General features: G+C 44.9%; 2 protein-coding genes across 2 annotated transcripts; both read right to left on the reverse strand.

Annotated features, from left to right (window-relative positions):
- Positions 1-697: 697 nt before the first annotated feature.
- LOC116948758 (trypsin-like) lies at positions 698-3,783 on the reverse strand. Its single transcript, XM_076071751.1, has 4 exons — positions 3,217-3,783; positions 2,042-2,301; positions 1,109-1,356; positions 698-847 (listed from the first exon to the last, which is right to left on the reverse strand). Exons 1-4 carry the CDS (start codon positions 3,360-3,362, stop codon positions 698-700), a joined length of 804 nt encoding a protein of 267 aa, XP_075927866.1. The 5' UTR covers positions 3,363-3,783.
- A 5,872-nt stretch (positions 3,784-9,655) lies between these two features.
- On the reverse strand, positions 9,656-14,253 carry LOC116948825 (trypsin-like). Its single transcript, XM_076071752.1, has 5 exons — positions 13,784-14,253; positions 13,254-13,257; positions 12,829-13,057; positions 10,430-10,563; positions 9,656-9,851 (listed from the first exon to the last, which is right to left on the reverse strand). Exons 1-5 carry the CDS (start codon positions 13,927-13,929, stop codon positions 9,702-9,704), a joined length of 663 nt encoding a protein of 220 aa, XP_075927867.1. The 5' UTR covers positions 13,930-14,253; the 3' UTR covers positions 9,656-9,701.
- Positions 14,254-15,938: the final 1,685 nt, after the last annotated feature.

Consider the following 15,938-nt stretch of genomic DNA (forward strand, 5'->3'; position numbering starts at 1 on the left):
TCTTGATGAGGCAGTTCTTCTGGGATGGATGGTGGTGGGAAACCGGATTCCCACCACCATCCATCCCAGAAGAACTGCCTCATCAAGACTCGGATTTATTTTCATGGGGCGGGTCATATTCAAATTAGGACAATGGCGGGTTGTGATTGGCTGCGAGCGTCCCTGAGAGCGCCCCAAGGTCACGCTTTAGCTCCTGTGTCGAACTCTGGGAGAAGTTTGAATCGACCAATGGGAATCCGACATTATCCATCTCATTTGCATGTCACCCCCTCCTTTGTATCGACGCAAATCAGTTGAATCTTGGCAAAACATTTCGACATGCTCAAAGCAAATTACTTAAACTAGCCACTTTGTTGGTATGAACAATTTGAACTAAACATATGTTTTTTAAACTTATACTATTGTTTCAAGGATTGCAGGTGGGAGGTATAGGGATACCATACCAAAGGAGTTAAGATGTCCTGTGCTGTATAGGCTGCTACGGGGCTGCTTGTGGATTGCAGAGCAGTAGAGCAACACAATCCATTGTACCATGCTATGCGATGTTTCGATCATCAACTTTACGAAGAAAATAAGACGAAGAAAATAAGGCGACGAAAACATGGTGGCATCAACATTTCAAAGGTTTTATTCGTTTCATGTCATTACAACCATCATGGTGCTTGTTGTTCGGCAAGGTGGCTTCCGAGTGAGTCACTCAGTTGGCAGCCATGGTGCTGGCGATCCAGGAGTTGTAGTTGCACACCTTGGTGTACACGCCGGGGTAGTTGGGCAGGGCACAGCCGCGACCCCACGACACGATGCCCTGCAGCTGGCCATTGCACACGACGGGGCCGCCGGAGTCATTCTGCGGTGGCGGCATCAGGGGTTAGAGGGTCAGGGATTAGCAGCTGGCTCCAGCATCTAACGTCGTGGTACCCAACCTTTATGTCTGTGAAAAAACTACGTGATTAATATTGAATTAGATGAAAGAGATGCTGAGAGAGTCATTAACTTTGTCTCAATCTGAATGATTGGTGGAGGTGGCACTGGTTTCTAGCAAGAGGGCAGGTCGACGCTCATACTCCCATTCAGACTTATCAACTCAAGTCGCTTCAGGGTACCTCACCTGGCAGGAGTCCTTGCCACCCTCCAGGTATCCCAGGCAGATCATGTTGTTGGTGATGTCACCGGGGTAGGAGTTCCTGCAGGAGGTATCACTCAGCACGGGCGCTTGGATGCACATGAGGACATCGGAGCGGCCTGTATGGAGACACGCGGTTGGCAGTGGTGAGGCATTGGTGCACTGGGGAAACATATTGGGGTAACGTGAGGACGGAGAAACGCATGAGCAGAAGGGGCGGCAGAAGAGAGGTCAGTGGACTCAGCGTGAAGGTCCCAGTAATGCAGAGCCAATGCAATGGGTTGGTAGCTCTTGCCCATTTATACACCTGGGGAAAAGTAAGCAGATGAAGACAGACACTGAGAAAGTAAAGGAAGACATGGGGGAGGCCTGTGCCTAGAAGTGGCCAATCACAAGTTCACACCACAACAATTACAGATATCGACAAGTCTAGTTACAACTCTTAGTCCAGTTTAAACTTCAGGTCAAGCATTACTCATGCTCAGACCTGTTATTCAATTCTTAGCTATAAACATTGAAAAAAAATCCACGAAAATATCACTAGACATAGTTCCATGTACTTATACCCTTCAATTCACTAACATTTGTTTTCTTAATGAAATGTTTTAGTATGGTACAAGAATGTGTAAGTATTGTGTCAGCTTGTATGGAGAAGAAATCAAATAATTTATCTGATATGTTTTTGGATTGTACTAAGTGCTCTTCGTCATAACATCCGACGCTTCATCAGTAGTGTTGGGAACTCCCAAAAAGTAGAGCGAAACGCTAGACATCATGATGAACACCACGTGGCACAGCCAGAAAACACATCCGAGAGCTAAACATAGCAACCATGAAACCGACATTGTAAAATATTTAAAAAGTCTTCCTTAAATGGCTTTTCCAGGGTAGTCGGACGTCTAAGCGCCGTGTCCTCACCGATGCTGGTCTCGGTCTCGCCCCAGCCGGAGATGGTGCACATGACTCCGGTGCCGACGCAGGAGGAGGGCAGCGGGACGGCCTGCGCGTACTGGTTGAGGGTGGCGGGTGAGGACAGCTTGATGAGCATGATGTCGTTGTCTGTGGTGGCCGAGAGGTACTGGGGGTGGGGGATCGCCTTGGAGGCCTGGATCCACTGCTCGGTGCCCTCGGACGTGAAGATGTTGTGCTCGCCGATGCGCACAGAGATGCTGGACGCGCTGGGGGTGGAGGAAGTGGATGACAGTAGTGATGATGATTTTTATTCATAGGGGATCGCTTAAATTTAGGTTTTAGGTTTTTTGGGAGCTTTTATTTTGGCACAAGTAAAACCCATTGGCTCAGGAATGCTAATCCTTTATGGGGATCTGGTCACACAATAAAAACCTGGCTACAGCAATAACAATAAAACACGAACAAAACAATCCAAACAAAACTGTACATGGTCAAGTTCCGAATGGTAAGTTCAAGCATCAACAGGGCACAACTAGCACGTATGGTAAGATTGGTTGTACTGTAATTCTATGCCATCATATCTACACTTCCCACCGTCACAAACCCAAATTGGCCAGTGTGGTAGATTGTCAAGTGCTGTAACTATTTGGTATAATCGTCTAAAGAAAACAAACTGCTGGGGCACATCGCCCTGTTGTGGAAAGAGGATGTCGCATACCTTTGCAATCTGTTCATAGCCCTTTCTCGTTTGTTCGCATGGGTCTCATTCAAAATCATACGATCGGCTTCTTCATATTACCAGCTGTAACACTGCTGCCCCATCGGTGAAGCTCAAGTAAATATTATACCGGTAGGAACGAAGTTGTAAACTGAGTGTACCAGCCTGCAATAGATTAATGTGTCCGTCCGTCCGTCCCCTTTCAATACTTTAACGAAGTGAAATCTCGTGCTGTTGGGTGTAAAAAAAAATCCAATGTTCCTACCAGCCCACCCTGCAGGGACCTGTTTTGTGGCTAGGTCTTAGTTCAACAACATGAGCTTCAAGTTCTTTTCAGATAAGGTCGTGATCACCAGGTTGTAGGTATACACTGCATTTTACACAAGTCGATGTTACTTCACTGAAACCACCAGACACGCAGCACGCAACGAGATTCGCTCATGTCCACGTGCAGCACACTCACGGCATGTAGCAGTGAGCGGCAGACACGACCCACTCGCTGGAGATCAGGGAGCCTCCGCAGAAGTGGTATCCGATGTTGAGGGACACCTGCCACGGCTGTGAGTGGGCAGCGCACTCGGAGCCACCCACGATGTGGTCCTCATACATGTATGGGGCCGCCGCTGTCAGCGAAGCAGAGTGTGAATTAGTATCCTGGCCACGGTCAATTACTCAGACCCAACATTCATCGTGAGGATACTCGTCAACAGGATCATGACCATCGACATCGTGTATAAGGCCAAGTGGAGAATCCAAGGGAAGTAATGGAGACTGCTACCCCCTCCCACCCCTTGAGTCGCAAATAAATTTGGTTATTCATATTTACCAGAAAAAAACGTATTGATATTGTAAGCCCATATTTAAATGTATGGACATTTCATGAACACCCCTCTTGGGAATATTATAGATCCGCCTCTGTTGTCTCCGTGATGATCATCATCACCAATGTTATCAGCAACATAATTACAAAGACCAATTCCAGCAAAAAAAATCACTTCGCTATGGTTACTAGAAATGTTGCATCACTTGGTCAATCACCGTTCTTGTCTGATGGACAATATGGGCCCCACAGAAGGAATTTAGAATTTCCACTAATCGATTGGGAACAAAAACGGACATTAGCCCCATCTTGCACTTGGGTATGATTCAGTGTAAGTTAAAGACCAACTTTCCGGCACAGCCAAATAAACAACATACCTTCCTCTCCTCTGTTAGTTTGGTGATGCACATCACCATAGAATGCGCAAAGTGTTTCCGATTGAGCTAACCTAGCGGAGGCCTACGCCAAATTAAGATACCTAATGACCACTAATGATATCCATCATTCATAATAGAGGTTTTTGGGTTAGATCGCGTAAATATAAAAATGTGTCGTGAAAACCCGCCACCACCCGACACAGCCAACTAGTAAGGGTTTTCACGGCAACAGAACGTGGCAATTCGTCACTAGTACAGCACACTGGTGTGTCTGAGAGCCAAGCCACAACATTTACGTGACAACCCTTACATGTTGGCTGTGTCCGGTGTGGCGGGTTTTAACGACACATTTATATTATAATAGGTTTTCCCCTTTTTTTCTGGCAACAAAACAGGTGTTAAGATGTTAAAACACCAAACTGAAACCTTTTGCAATGAATCATGACTGCAGTAACCACGATAATTGTGGTCAGAATGCAAACAAAAACATACTCTGATCATATTCTTAGTTTTTTCGGTAAAGTCACGTTGAAGGGAAACAACAAAATAATAAAATATATATAAACAATAAAAAAATTCTCACGACGTTTCGACCATAACTCAAACGGTCGTCTTCAGGTGTGTTGGTTTGCATGAATGTATTTTTAAACGGCGCATTTATTTATTTATAAAAAACGTTAGCGCCACGCGCAATGATTTGGTAGTTTATTTAGGACTAGTCCATCTATATTCTGAAAAGAGGAGGGGGGAGACAAAATTTTTTATAATGTATGCTGTCTGAAAGCCACTGTAAGCGTGAACAATCAATTAAGACCTGAAATGGTTTATCAAATCTTTCCAATGATTGCTAAGATAGAATCCATCTTCTCGGTTGAATTTGTCTCTGTGCTTGTATATGTGGATAGCCTCATGAACGAATCTCTCATGGAAGCCAGATGGCTTACAAATAACCTCTGTCTTGGAAAAGTCAATGGCATGTGAGCCTACTGAATTAGAACAATGATTTGCCACGGCCGAGGTGTTGGTCCTACCGTGTTTAAGGTCTGCTTTGTGTTCACGAATGCGGTCCGAGACATGGCGTTTGGTTTCTCCAACGTAACTACTACCACAGAGGCAACTTAGTTTGTAGACACCAGGGTATTGTATATCCGGAATCACATCTTTTACAGACGGAACCAGATCACGGATTTTATGTAATGTGTTGAAACGGACCTACTCACCTGGTATCGACAATCAAAGGTATTTCCCTGTCCCCAGACGACCTGCTTGTCAGTTTTGATGTAGTTTCCTTATTCAACAAGGTTCCTGTACCTGACACCATTGCAATCATTGAAGACTTGGTTCATCAAGGACTAAACACTGAGGTACCACCCCTGGTGAGACACTGTTTAACCAATACATACTTCACTTGGAATGGAACTTTCTACAAACAAACTGAGGGCACCCCAATGGGCTCCCTCCTTTCTCCAGTTATAGCTAACATTTTCATGGAGAAATTTGAGACTGACGCCATCCAGACTGCCACTCTGCGCCCAACCTTATGGAAGAGGTACGTGGATGACACTTTTGTCATCTGGCCACATGGCCGGCCTGCTCTAGACCAATTCTTCGACCACATCAATTCCATACACCCAGCCATCAGATTTACCATGGAAGTCGAAATAGATGGCAAGAAACCTTTTTTGGATGTCCTAATTAAAAAGAGACCTGATGGTTCAATGAGCCACTCTGTCTACAGGAAAGCTACCCATACGGATGCTTATCTGAAACCGGATTCCCACCACCATCCATCACAGAAGAATTCTCTCATCAAGACTCTGTATCATAAAGCCCAATGCATATCCGACCAGGAACACATAAGCAGTGAACTCAAGCACGTACACCAAGCTCTTAGGGCTAATGGTTACTCCGACTATACAATCCGCAAAGCTATCACTCAAACCATGAAGAAGAACCCTCTTGAGGAGCCTTTCAAAACCATAACTTTACCCTACATTGCAGGGATCACAAAAAAGATCTCCAAAATCTTGAATAAACACAAGATCCAGGTCCGTTTCAACACATTACATAAAATCCGTGATCTGGTTCCGTCTGTAAAAGATGTGATTCCGGACATACAATACCCTGGTGTCTACAAACTAAGTTGCCTCTGTGGTAGTAGTTACATTGGAGAAACCAAACGCCATGTCTCGGACCGCATTCGTGAACACAAAGCAGACCTTAAACACGGTAGGACCAACACCTCGGCCGTGGCAAATCATTGTTCTAATTCAGTAGGCTCACATGCCATTGACTTTTCCAAGACAGAGGTTCTTTGTAAGCCATCTGGCTTCCATGAGAGATTCGTTCATGAGGCTATCCACATATACAAGCACAGAGACAATTTCAACCGAGAAGATGGATTCTATCTTAGCAATCATTGGAAAGATTTGATAAATCATTTCAGTTCTTGATTGATTGTTCACGCTTACAATGGCTTTCAGACAGCATACATTATAAAAAATTTCGTCTCCCCCCTCCTCTTTTAAAAAAAATAGATGGACTAGTCCTGGGCAAACTGCCAATCGCTGCGCGTGACGCCAACGTTTTTTATAAATAAATAAATGTGCCGTTTTAAAAATAAATTTATGCAAACCGACACACCTGATGATGACCGTTTGAGTTATGGTCGAAACGTCGTGAGAATTTTTTATTGTTTTATATATATTTTGTTATTTTGTTGTTTCTCTTCAACGTGACTTTACCGAAAAAACTAAGAATATGAATTACTGCAGTCACGAAAGCTTTAAATCAAAATTTAGTGATGTACTTTGTTAGGTTTGGGGTCGTCATGTATTCACTCCACGCAATGGTGTTATAGGATCAAGCTCCGAAATTATTTTCATGACGTTAAGTGTGGTTTATTATTCACAATTCTGTTCACGTTTGTGCTTGCGTACCAGTTCTATATCACTGCATCACTGCTGACTGTCATTCGGATAAATTTGGTCACGTTTATTGTGACGGTGACAGAAGACAAGTGGACCACAATGTACAACTTCACTCAATACTCGGGAGGGTTTTCGCATCTTGCACAATAGTCAATAGCTTTTTACACGCTTCTACATTGTTGCTTGAAACTTATGCTTGCTGCAATGTCAAATATTCACGATATGACGCGATATTGCATATCACAATGACGATGATCGAGATATCTGTTTCCCATGACTTTGCAATGTATTTGACATTGTCTCGATTTCGTTGCTTTGATGAACAGTGCGGTTGTATGAAATGAAGGGAGCTGCTGTGGTACTAGGTTTAATAGCACGCTTGACTTCTCGATACGATTTCCCAGTTCGGCATTTGAAACAAAGGGGTACATTTCTTAAATCTCCCAGTCTCTGTCCACCCAGCAGCGTAAAGGTATTGTTTTTGTATTTGTGTATTGGTTACATTATGCGAACGTTACTTATTGCTGGTTTGCATGACAAAATGTGATTGTATCTACAGTACAGTAGTTGGGATTGAGATTGTAGGGGGTGATCTGCAGTGACTTTCTCTGTCTCCTCTTGAGCCCTGCTACATACAGTACCTGTTCAGTGGCCTTATTGACGTCGGAGACTGTTCACTTGAGGCAACACGTGTTTATTACAGATACTTCAATGACAGTAGCGACCCTGACACTCGAAGAGGTAACGGCCTCTTCACCCGTGCTCTATAGAGGAAAGTGCTCCCCGAGCTTAAGCCCACGCTAGCTCCCTAGTTCCCTCTATCCTGGTCCTCTCTCGGGAGGCTATCTGATCTGGCCCAGCTTCGGCGCAGGTCTCGATCACCAGCCACACGAGTCCGGCCCTGCGAAGGACATCGGCCTCGCGGCTCTGGTGTCGCACCCTGGCTTGCCTTGCCCGGCCCTCAAAAGGACAGCGAGTCAAAGGAGTTCCAGGGTCTGGCTAGTCGGTCTTCGTTCTTCACTGGCTCTTCATCTTGACTGGGTCGAACTCCCTCTCAGCTCTACGGGTCCCACCTTTTATATTGTCTCTCACTGAGGGGCGGGGCTGAGGGGGATCACAGCATCCCCAACAGCCCCCCAGGGTGGTGGCCGTAGCGGACGTGTTCGTTCCCACCGTTATACAACCGCGTGTCATCCTCCCGTAACACCTCTACACGTGTAACATGTACTCGACAGAGTCACGCGTAACGCAAATGTCCACACATCACCACGTGGCCGTCCACTCGATGAGGACGTCAGTCTAACAGACGCTGAAATGGCGGCTCATTCACGTTCATGTAACTGTGACGCGTACAGACAGACGACACCCATTACGCCGACCTCGGGCGCTGATTGGATTTTTGAACATCTGGACGAATATGCGGTGAGGTTCGACGATTCGGTGTTAGGTGCGAGTGTTGGTTTTGAGTTTAGAATCAGAATAATAATTTATCCTGAAGGGATCCAATGAGCTATAAAGCTCTTTTCACAGATATCCGCGGAGTGGGATGAGTAATGGTGCAGCTTGGGGGTGCGCGGCTAACATCAGTGGCGAGTGGTTACATGAACTGCACCTGCTCCCCATCCCGTCACAACGCCACCCCCCCCACATCGAAAAAAGACGGCAGCCTTCATCCAGCAGTGAATTTGATGGTGGTCATGATCAAAATATCTCAATATGCAAGCGCACCCCCTGTGTACAGCCGTGTGTGTGTGTGCCTATGTCGTGAAGGACAAGACTGTTCAGTTGGAGGCAGTCGCCCTCCAACAACAAAGGAGGGCAGAGGAACGACGCTCACTACAACGAATGGAGCGCTGGGCGGATAAAATGAAGCAAGATGGCACAGTAAGGGACACAGCTGGTGTGCATCTGCCAGTCATCTCAGTGAGTCGACCCATGGCACCTGGGTCTGTCCCGTGACCTGTCAAAAAGCTTTCGACAGTCGCCGTGTTGACGTCACCGCCACTTAGTGGTAAATGGCGGCTGTTGTTGTTGGAAGGTACCACGTGGTGACTGTTAAGCGTCGTGCGGTTTACACGTTCCAGCGCCCCTCACAAGAGGTGAACCGGACTCGACGATCAACTCTTATACCAAAATGGTTCATCGAGTCGTCAAAAGTTGATCGATTTATCGACCATCGATTATTAAATCTAGCGGGAGAGATGGAAAGAGGGAGGAATTTATTTTCATGGGGCGGGTCATATTCAAATTAGGACAATGGCGGGTTGTGATTGGCTGCGAGCGTCCCTGAGAGCGCCCCAAGGTCACGCTGTAGCTCCTGTGTCGAACTCTGGGAGAAGTTTGAATCGACCAATGGGAATCCGACATTATCCATCTCATTTGCATGTCACCCCTTCTTTGTATCGACGCAAATCAGTTGAATCTTGGCAAAACATTTCGACATGCTCAAAGCAAATTACTTAAACTAGCCAATTTGTTGGTATGAACAATTTGAACTAAACATATGTTTTTTAAACGTATACTATTGTTTCAAGGATTGCAGGTGGGAGGTATAGGGATACCATACCAAAGGAGTTAAGACGTCCTGTGCTGTATAGGCTGCTACTGGGCTGCTTGTGGATTGCAGCGCAGTAGAGCAACACAATCCATTATACCATGCTATGCGATGTTTCGATCATCAACTTTACGAAGAAAATAAGACGAAGAAAATAAGGCGATGAAAACATGGTGGCATCAACATTTCAAAGGTTTTATTCGTTTCATGTCATTACAACCATCATGGTGCTTGTTGCTCTGGCAAGGTGGCTTCCGAGTGAGTCGCTCAGTTGGCAGCCATGGTGCTGGCGATCCAGGAGTTGTAGTTGCACACCTTGGTGTACACGCCGGGGGAGTTGGGCAGGGCACAGCCGCGACCCCAGGACACGATGCCCTGCAGCTGGCCATTGCACACGACGGGGCCGCCGGAGTCATGCTGCGGTGGCGGCATCAGGGGTTAGAGGGTCAGGGATTAGCAGCTGGCTCCTGCATCTAATGTCGTGGTTCCCAGCTTTTCCTGACGCACAGACGACTGTCTTAGACCGCGAGTTTGTGGCATTTACCAAAAGTATTTTCCGTGAAAACGAAGTGATAAATATTGAGTTAGATGAAAGAGATGTAACCAAAATGTTGATTAGAGAGTAATTAACTTTTTTGTGTTCATAAGGTGTACGAGGATCGGAATTCAAGATGCTTTTCATGAATCTGGGACCCTGGTGCTGCTTGGGGCTCTGCCTGGCACTACCACTAACGAGTGAGGCACTGCTGTTAGTCCATGGGCCCAGACCAGATATTCCACTTGTCAAAACCACCTGTGGAGGCGTAACTTTCATGGTTACAATCAGTGCTACATTGGTACAAATATCTACGTTGGGCCTTGGACTACGATAGTAGTATTACTTTGTCTGGATTGGTATGCTTGGTGGAGGTGGCACTGGTTTGTAGCAAGAGGGCAACTCGACTCTCATACTCCCGTTCAGACTTATTGACTCAAGTAGCTTCAGGGGACCTCACCTTGCAGGCATCCTTGCCACCCTCCAGGTATCCCAGGCAGATCATGTTGTTGGTAATGTCACCGGGGTAGGAGTTCCTGCAGGAGGTGTCACTCAGCACAGGCGCCTGGACGCACATGAGGACAGCGGATTTGCCTGTATGGAGACACGCAGGTGGCAGTGGTGAGGCATTGCTCACTGGGGAAAGATTTGGGTAACGTGAGGACATAGAAACTCATAAGCAGAGGCTGCGGCAGAAGAGAGTTCAGTGGACTCAGCGTGAAGGTCCCAGTAATGCCGAGACAATGCAATGGGTTGGTAGCTTGTGCCCATTTATAAACCTGGAGAAAAGTGAGCAGAGGAAGACAGCGGAAGAGAGGGCGAGATGAAACAGTCCCCACAAAGGGACTGCATGGGCCGCATTCGGCCCGCAGACTACATATTACCCACCGCTCTATTACATTTTTCTCTGATAGGTTTTTGGGTTGTACTGCGTGTTGTTGGACATGATGTCTAACGTTTCGATGCACGTGCTGGGAGCTCCCAAAAAGTGGAGCGAAACGTCGTTTGGCTCTTGGATCGGGTGCAACCGCAACAAATAAAAAAGAAAAACATGAAAATGAAAACATCTTAAAGTGACTATGCGCAAACAGAAAAATACTGGAAAAAACTGCAAAGTCTTCCAGAAAAAAAGCACCGTACACCAACGCTTTGCAAAAATCCCAGTGGGATGCAAGTCAAACAACAACAACAACCACAAGACAACTTAGATTAAAGCAATCATTCTAACTCCGTACTACAACAAACAAACATGGCCAAACCAAAAAAACTTTTCTAAATCACCAAAATAAAGCCATTAAAATGTAACAGTGATCGTACGAACTGTGACCGAAATTTCACAATAAACGAAATAAACAACATGTACCACCAAACCCTGTAGCCATAGCTGGCTGCATGAGTCACTCCACGATAGCAGGGGCATCAGTCGGAGTATCTAAAATTTTCAAATGCACCTTTAAAGATCAGCACACTAAATCAAAACACAAGATCTTCCGTTGCAGCGGTCATCCAGAACGAAAACATTTAATTTTAGGCCACTGGATAGCAGTGACAGCTAGGGGTGTACAACTCCTCTAGAGCAGTTTTGAGTGAAGATCTCATAGGTAGCGATTCAAGTTGCAGTTTATTGGCAATAGAATTCCAGACCCTGGGGGCATCAATAGCAAAGGCCCTTCCTCCAGTTTTTCTACGGCAATAAGGAATGTGAAGCTGGTATATGAGCGATGACCTTAGGTCACATTTGTTCTTTGAAACAAAGTGGAGATCCAGTAGGTAGTCGGCGGATTTTTTTGTAAGTACATCGTGAAGAAATAAGATCTGGTGCACGAGCCGTCGAACATGAAGAGATGTTACGTTTGACCCAATGTCGAGATCACAGTGGTGAGTCTTATATGGGCAGTTCAATGCAAATCTTAAGGCCGAGTGATAAATTGATTCAAGCTTTTTCAGTACAGTGCTTGGGGCTGATTTGTATACGATGTCACAGTAATAAAGTAGAGACAGTATGGTAGCTTTTATCAATTCCAAACGAAATATAGGGGGGAAGCAGTGCTTGTGTCGATACATAAAACCAATTTTTATTTATCTCTTTTTACCAATATAATCAATGTGATCTTCAAATTTCACTTTTGAATCCAGGATGACCCCAATATACTTATAGATGGTGACTTGCCATATTTGATAATTATTTAAGGAATGTAATGGGGGAAAAATAATTTCCTGCTTTAGTCCTGATGAGAAGCATAGCACCTTGGTTTTGGAGGTATTCAGGACTAGTTTAAGAACAAATAGCTGATGTTGTAGTTGAAATCACCCTGGAGCTTAGCAATCACGTCATCCGGAGAGTGGCCAGCAGTAATCATTATTCTGTCATCTCCAAAATTGTTTTCCCTGGAATGATCCAGGTCAGTGCCCAAGTCATTGACATAAAGAGAGAACAAGAAGGGGCCGAGGATGGAACCCTGTGGAACCCCTTTTGTTATCTTAACACTGTTTTACCTCCAAAACATCTGTGAATACAGTTTGGGTGCGAGAAACGAGGTAATTTTTAAACCATTCTACTACGTGTTTGGAGAAACTGAGGCAACTTAGTTTACTAAGCAGGGTGTTATGATCGACTCTATCAAGGGCTTTGGACAAGTCAAGAAAAAGACTGGCGCAGTACTTCTTATTATCAAGGCTATTGTAAATGTGATTCAGAGAGTCTAATGCAGCACGTCATGATGAACACGACGTGGTACAGCCCGAACACATCCGAGAGCTATACAGAGTGACCACGAAACCGACATTGTAAAATCTTTAAAAACTCTTGCTTAAATGGATTTTCCAGGGTATACGGACGTCTAAGCGCCGTGTCCTCACCAAGGCTGGTCTTGGTCTGTCCCCAGCCGGAGATGGTGCACATGACTCCGGTGCCGACACAGGAGGAGGGCAGCGGGATGGCCTGCGCATACTGGTTGAGGGTGGCGGGCGAGGACAGCTTGATGAGCATGATGTCGTTGTCGAAGGTGCTTAAGTTGAACTGGGGGTGGCGGATCCCCTTGGAGGCCTGGATCCTCTGCTCGGTGCCCTCAGACTCGAAGATGTTGTGCTCGCCGATGCGCACAGAGATGAGGGACGGGCCGGGGGTGGAGGAAGTGTATGATTGTAGTGATGATGATTTTTATTCATAAGGGATCGCTTAAATTTAGGTTCTATGTTTTTTTGGGGGTTTTATTTTGATACAGGTAAAACCCATTGGGCCATGAATGCTACTCGTTTATGGGGATTGGTCACACAATACAAACCTGGCTACAGCAATAACAATAAAACACGAACAAAACAATCTAAACAAATATGTACATGGTCAACTAGCACTGTATTTCTATGCCATCACATCTACACTCCCCACCGTAACCAACCCAAATTGACAAGTGTGGTTGATTGACAAGTGCTGTAACTATTTGATATAATTGCCTAAACAAAACGAACTGCTGGGGCACATCGCCTTGTTGTGGAAAGAGGATGTCGCATACCTTTGCAATCTGCACATAGCCCTGTCTCGTTTGTTCGCAGAGGTCTCATTCAAAATAATATGATCGGCTTCTTCATATTACCAGCTGTGACACTGCTGCCCCATCGGTGAAGCTCAAGTAAATATTATTTGTGGCTAGGTTTTAGTTCAACAACATGAGCTTTAAGATTTTTTCAGATAAGGTCGTGATCACCAGGTTGGAGGTGTACACTGCATTTTACACAAGTCGATGTCACTTCACTGAGACCACCAGACACGCAGCACGCAACGAGATTCGCTCATGTCCACCCGCAGCACACTCACGTCTTGTAGCAGTGAGCGGCAGACATGACCCACTCGCTGGAGATCAGGGAGCCTCCGCAGAAGTGGTATCCGATGTTGATGGACACCTGCCACGGCTGCGAGTGGGCAGCGCACTCGGAGCCACCCACGATGTGGTCCTCATACATGTATGGGGCCGCCGCTGTCAGCGAAGCAGAGTGTGAATTAGTATCCTGGCCACGGTCAATTACTCAGACCCAACATTCATCGTGAGAATAATCGTCAACAGGATCATGACCATCGACATCGTGTATAAGGCCAAGTGGAGAATCCAAGGGAAGTAATGGAGACAATGCTACACCCCTCCCACCCCTTGAGTCGCAAAGTAATATGGTTATTGATTTTTACCAGAAAAAAACGTATTGATATTGTAAGCCCCTTTTTAAATGTATGGACATTTCATGAACACCCCTCTTGGGAATATTATAGATCCGCCTCTGCTTTCTCCGTGATGATCATCATCACCAATCTTACCAGCAACACAATTACAAAGACCAATTCCAGCAAAAACAGTCACTTCGCTATGGTTACTAGAAATGTTGCATCACTTGCTCAATCGTCGTTCTTGTCTGATGGACATAATGGGCCCCATAGAAGGAATTTTGAATTTGCACCAATCCATATTCTTAGCTCTTCCGGTAAAGTCACGTTGAAGGGAAACAATAAAATAATAAAATATATATAAAACAATAAAAATTCTCACGACGTTTCGACCATAACACAAACGGTCGTCATCAGGTGTGTCGGTTTGCACAAATGTATTTATTTTTAAACGGCGTATTTATTTATTTATAATAAAAAACGTCAGCGCCACGCGCAGCGATTTGCCAGTTTATTTAGAAGGACTATTCCATCTATGTTCTGAAAAGAGGAGGGGGGAGACGAAAAATTAATGTATGCTGTCTGAAAGCCACTGTAAGCGTGAACAATCAATTAAGACCTGAAATGGTTTATCAAATCTTTCCAACGATTGCTAAGCCAGAATCCGTCTTCTCGGTTGAAATTGTCTCTGTGCTTGGATATGTGGATAGCCTCATGAACGAATCTCTCATTGTAGCCAGATGGCTTACAAATAACCTCTGTCTTGGAAAAGTCAATGTCATGTGAGCCTACTGAATTATAACAATGATCTGCAATGAATAAATAAATACACCGTTTTAAAATAAATAAATTTATGCAAACCGACACACCTGATGACGACCGTTTGTGTTATGGTCGAAACGTCGTGAGAATTTGTATTGTTTTATATATTTTATTATTTTATTGTTTCCCTTCAACGTGACTTTACCGAAAGAGCTAAGAATATGAATTACTGCAGTCACGAAAGCTTTAAATCAAAATTTGCACCAATCCCTTGGGAACAAAAACGGACTTTAGCCCCATCTTGCACTTGGGTATAATTCAGTTTAAGTCAAAGACCAACTTTCTGGCACAGCCAAATAAGCAGCACACCTTCCTCTCCTCTGTTAGTTTAGTGATGCACATCATCATAGGAGGCATAAAGTGTTTCCGATTGAGCTAACCTAGCGGAGGCCTACCCAAAATTAAAATTCCAAATTGACCACTAATGATATCCTTCAATGCCCTGCTTAAGTCTCACCAGCGGTGCCCACGAGCAGAGCGAAGATGAGTCCGTACATTGTGCAGTGAAGATCCTGAACAACGATGCTGAACCACTGCTGAGGGTCCACATTTATTCCCGTTGAGAGCCCTCTTATCTCCTGGCCTTATTCTCATTTCTACGTTACCCAATGCCTTATGTCTGTCTCATTAAACTCGTCGATATTTTCCCACCTGAGACAAAAAATTGTGAGTCAGCGATTCCACACGTTAATATTGGTTCTATTTATTAATTGTTTTCACGGACGTTGATTACATTGTTCTGTTTATGATCTTATACTTTGTAGAGATAATGCCATGTGTGTGTGGGTAACGTGGCAGGTGTGTTTAAGAGTATTTCTGCAGTTTGCGGACCCATTCTACAAATAGTGGAACCATCCCGATCTCTGTGGAAAAGTTCCGGAATTGAGAGCTTTCCCCTGTGTCTAGCCTATGTTCGTAGGATTTAGCTAAAATTATTGGCTATAAAATTAACACTTATGTAAGCATACATGAGTATATATATTATCCTCTAGAG

Source organism: Petromyzon marinus, chromosome 35 (genome assembly GCF_048934315.1).
Source record: "Petromyzon marinus isolate PM22_M1 ecotype Great Lakes invasive population chromosome 35, UKy_Petmar_22M1.pri1.0, whole genome shotgun sequence".
NCBI lineage: Eukaryota > Metazoa > Chordata > Hyperoartia > Petromyzontiformes > Petromyzontidae > Petromyzon > Petromyzon marinus.

What these genes read in the sequence shown, in the direction of transcription:
- LOC116948758 (XM_076071751.1), bottom strand. Translation starts at nt 3,362, where the DNA reads ATGTATGAGGACCACATCGTGGGTGGCTCCGAGTGCGCTGCCCACTCA. An exon ending in GCCGCTCACTGCTACATGCC is followed by an intron (nt 2,302 to 3,216) that starts GTGAGTGTGCTG and finishes CTCCACCCCCAG; the next exon opens with CGCGTCCAGCATCTCTGTGC. An exon ending in GTGGCAAGGACTCCTGCCAG is followed by an intron (nt 848 to 1,108) that starts GTGAGGTACCCT and finishes CCGCCACCGCAG; the next exon opens with AATGACTCCGGCGGCCCCGT.
- LOC116948825 (XM_076071752.1), bottom strand. Translation starts at nt 13,929, where the DNA reads ATGTATGAGGACCACATCGTGGGTGGCTCCGAGTGCGCTGCCCACTCG. An exon ending in ACAGACCAAGACCAGCCTTG is followed by an intron (nt 10,564 to 12,828) that starts GTGAGGACACGG and finishes GTCTCCATACAG; the next exon opens with GCAAATCCGCTGTCCTCATG. An exon ending in GTGGCAAGGATGCCTGCAAG is followed by an intron (nt 9,852 to 10,429) that starts GTGAGGTCCCCT and finishes CCGCCACCGCAG; the next exon opens with CATGACTCCGGCGGCCCCGT.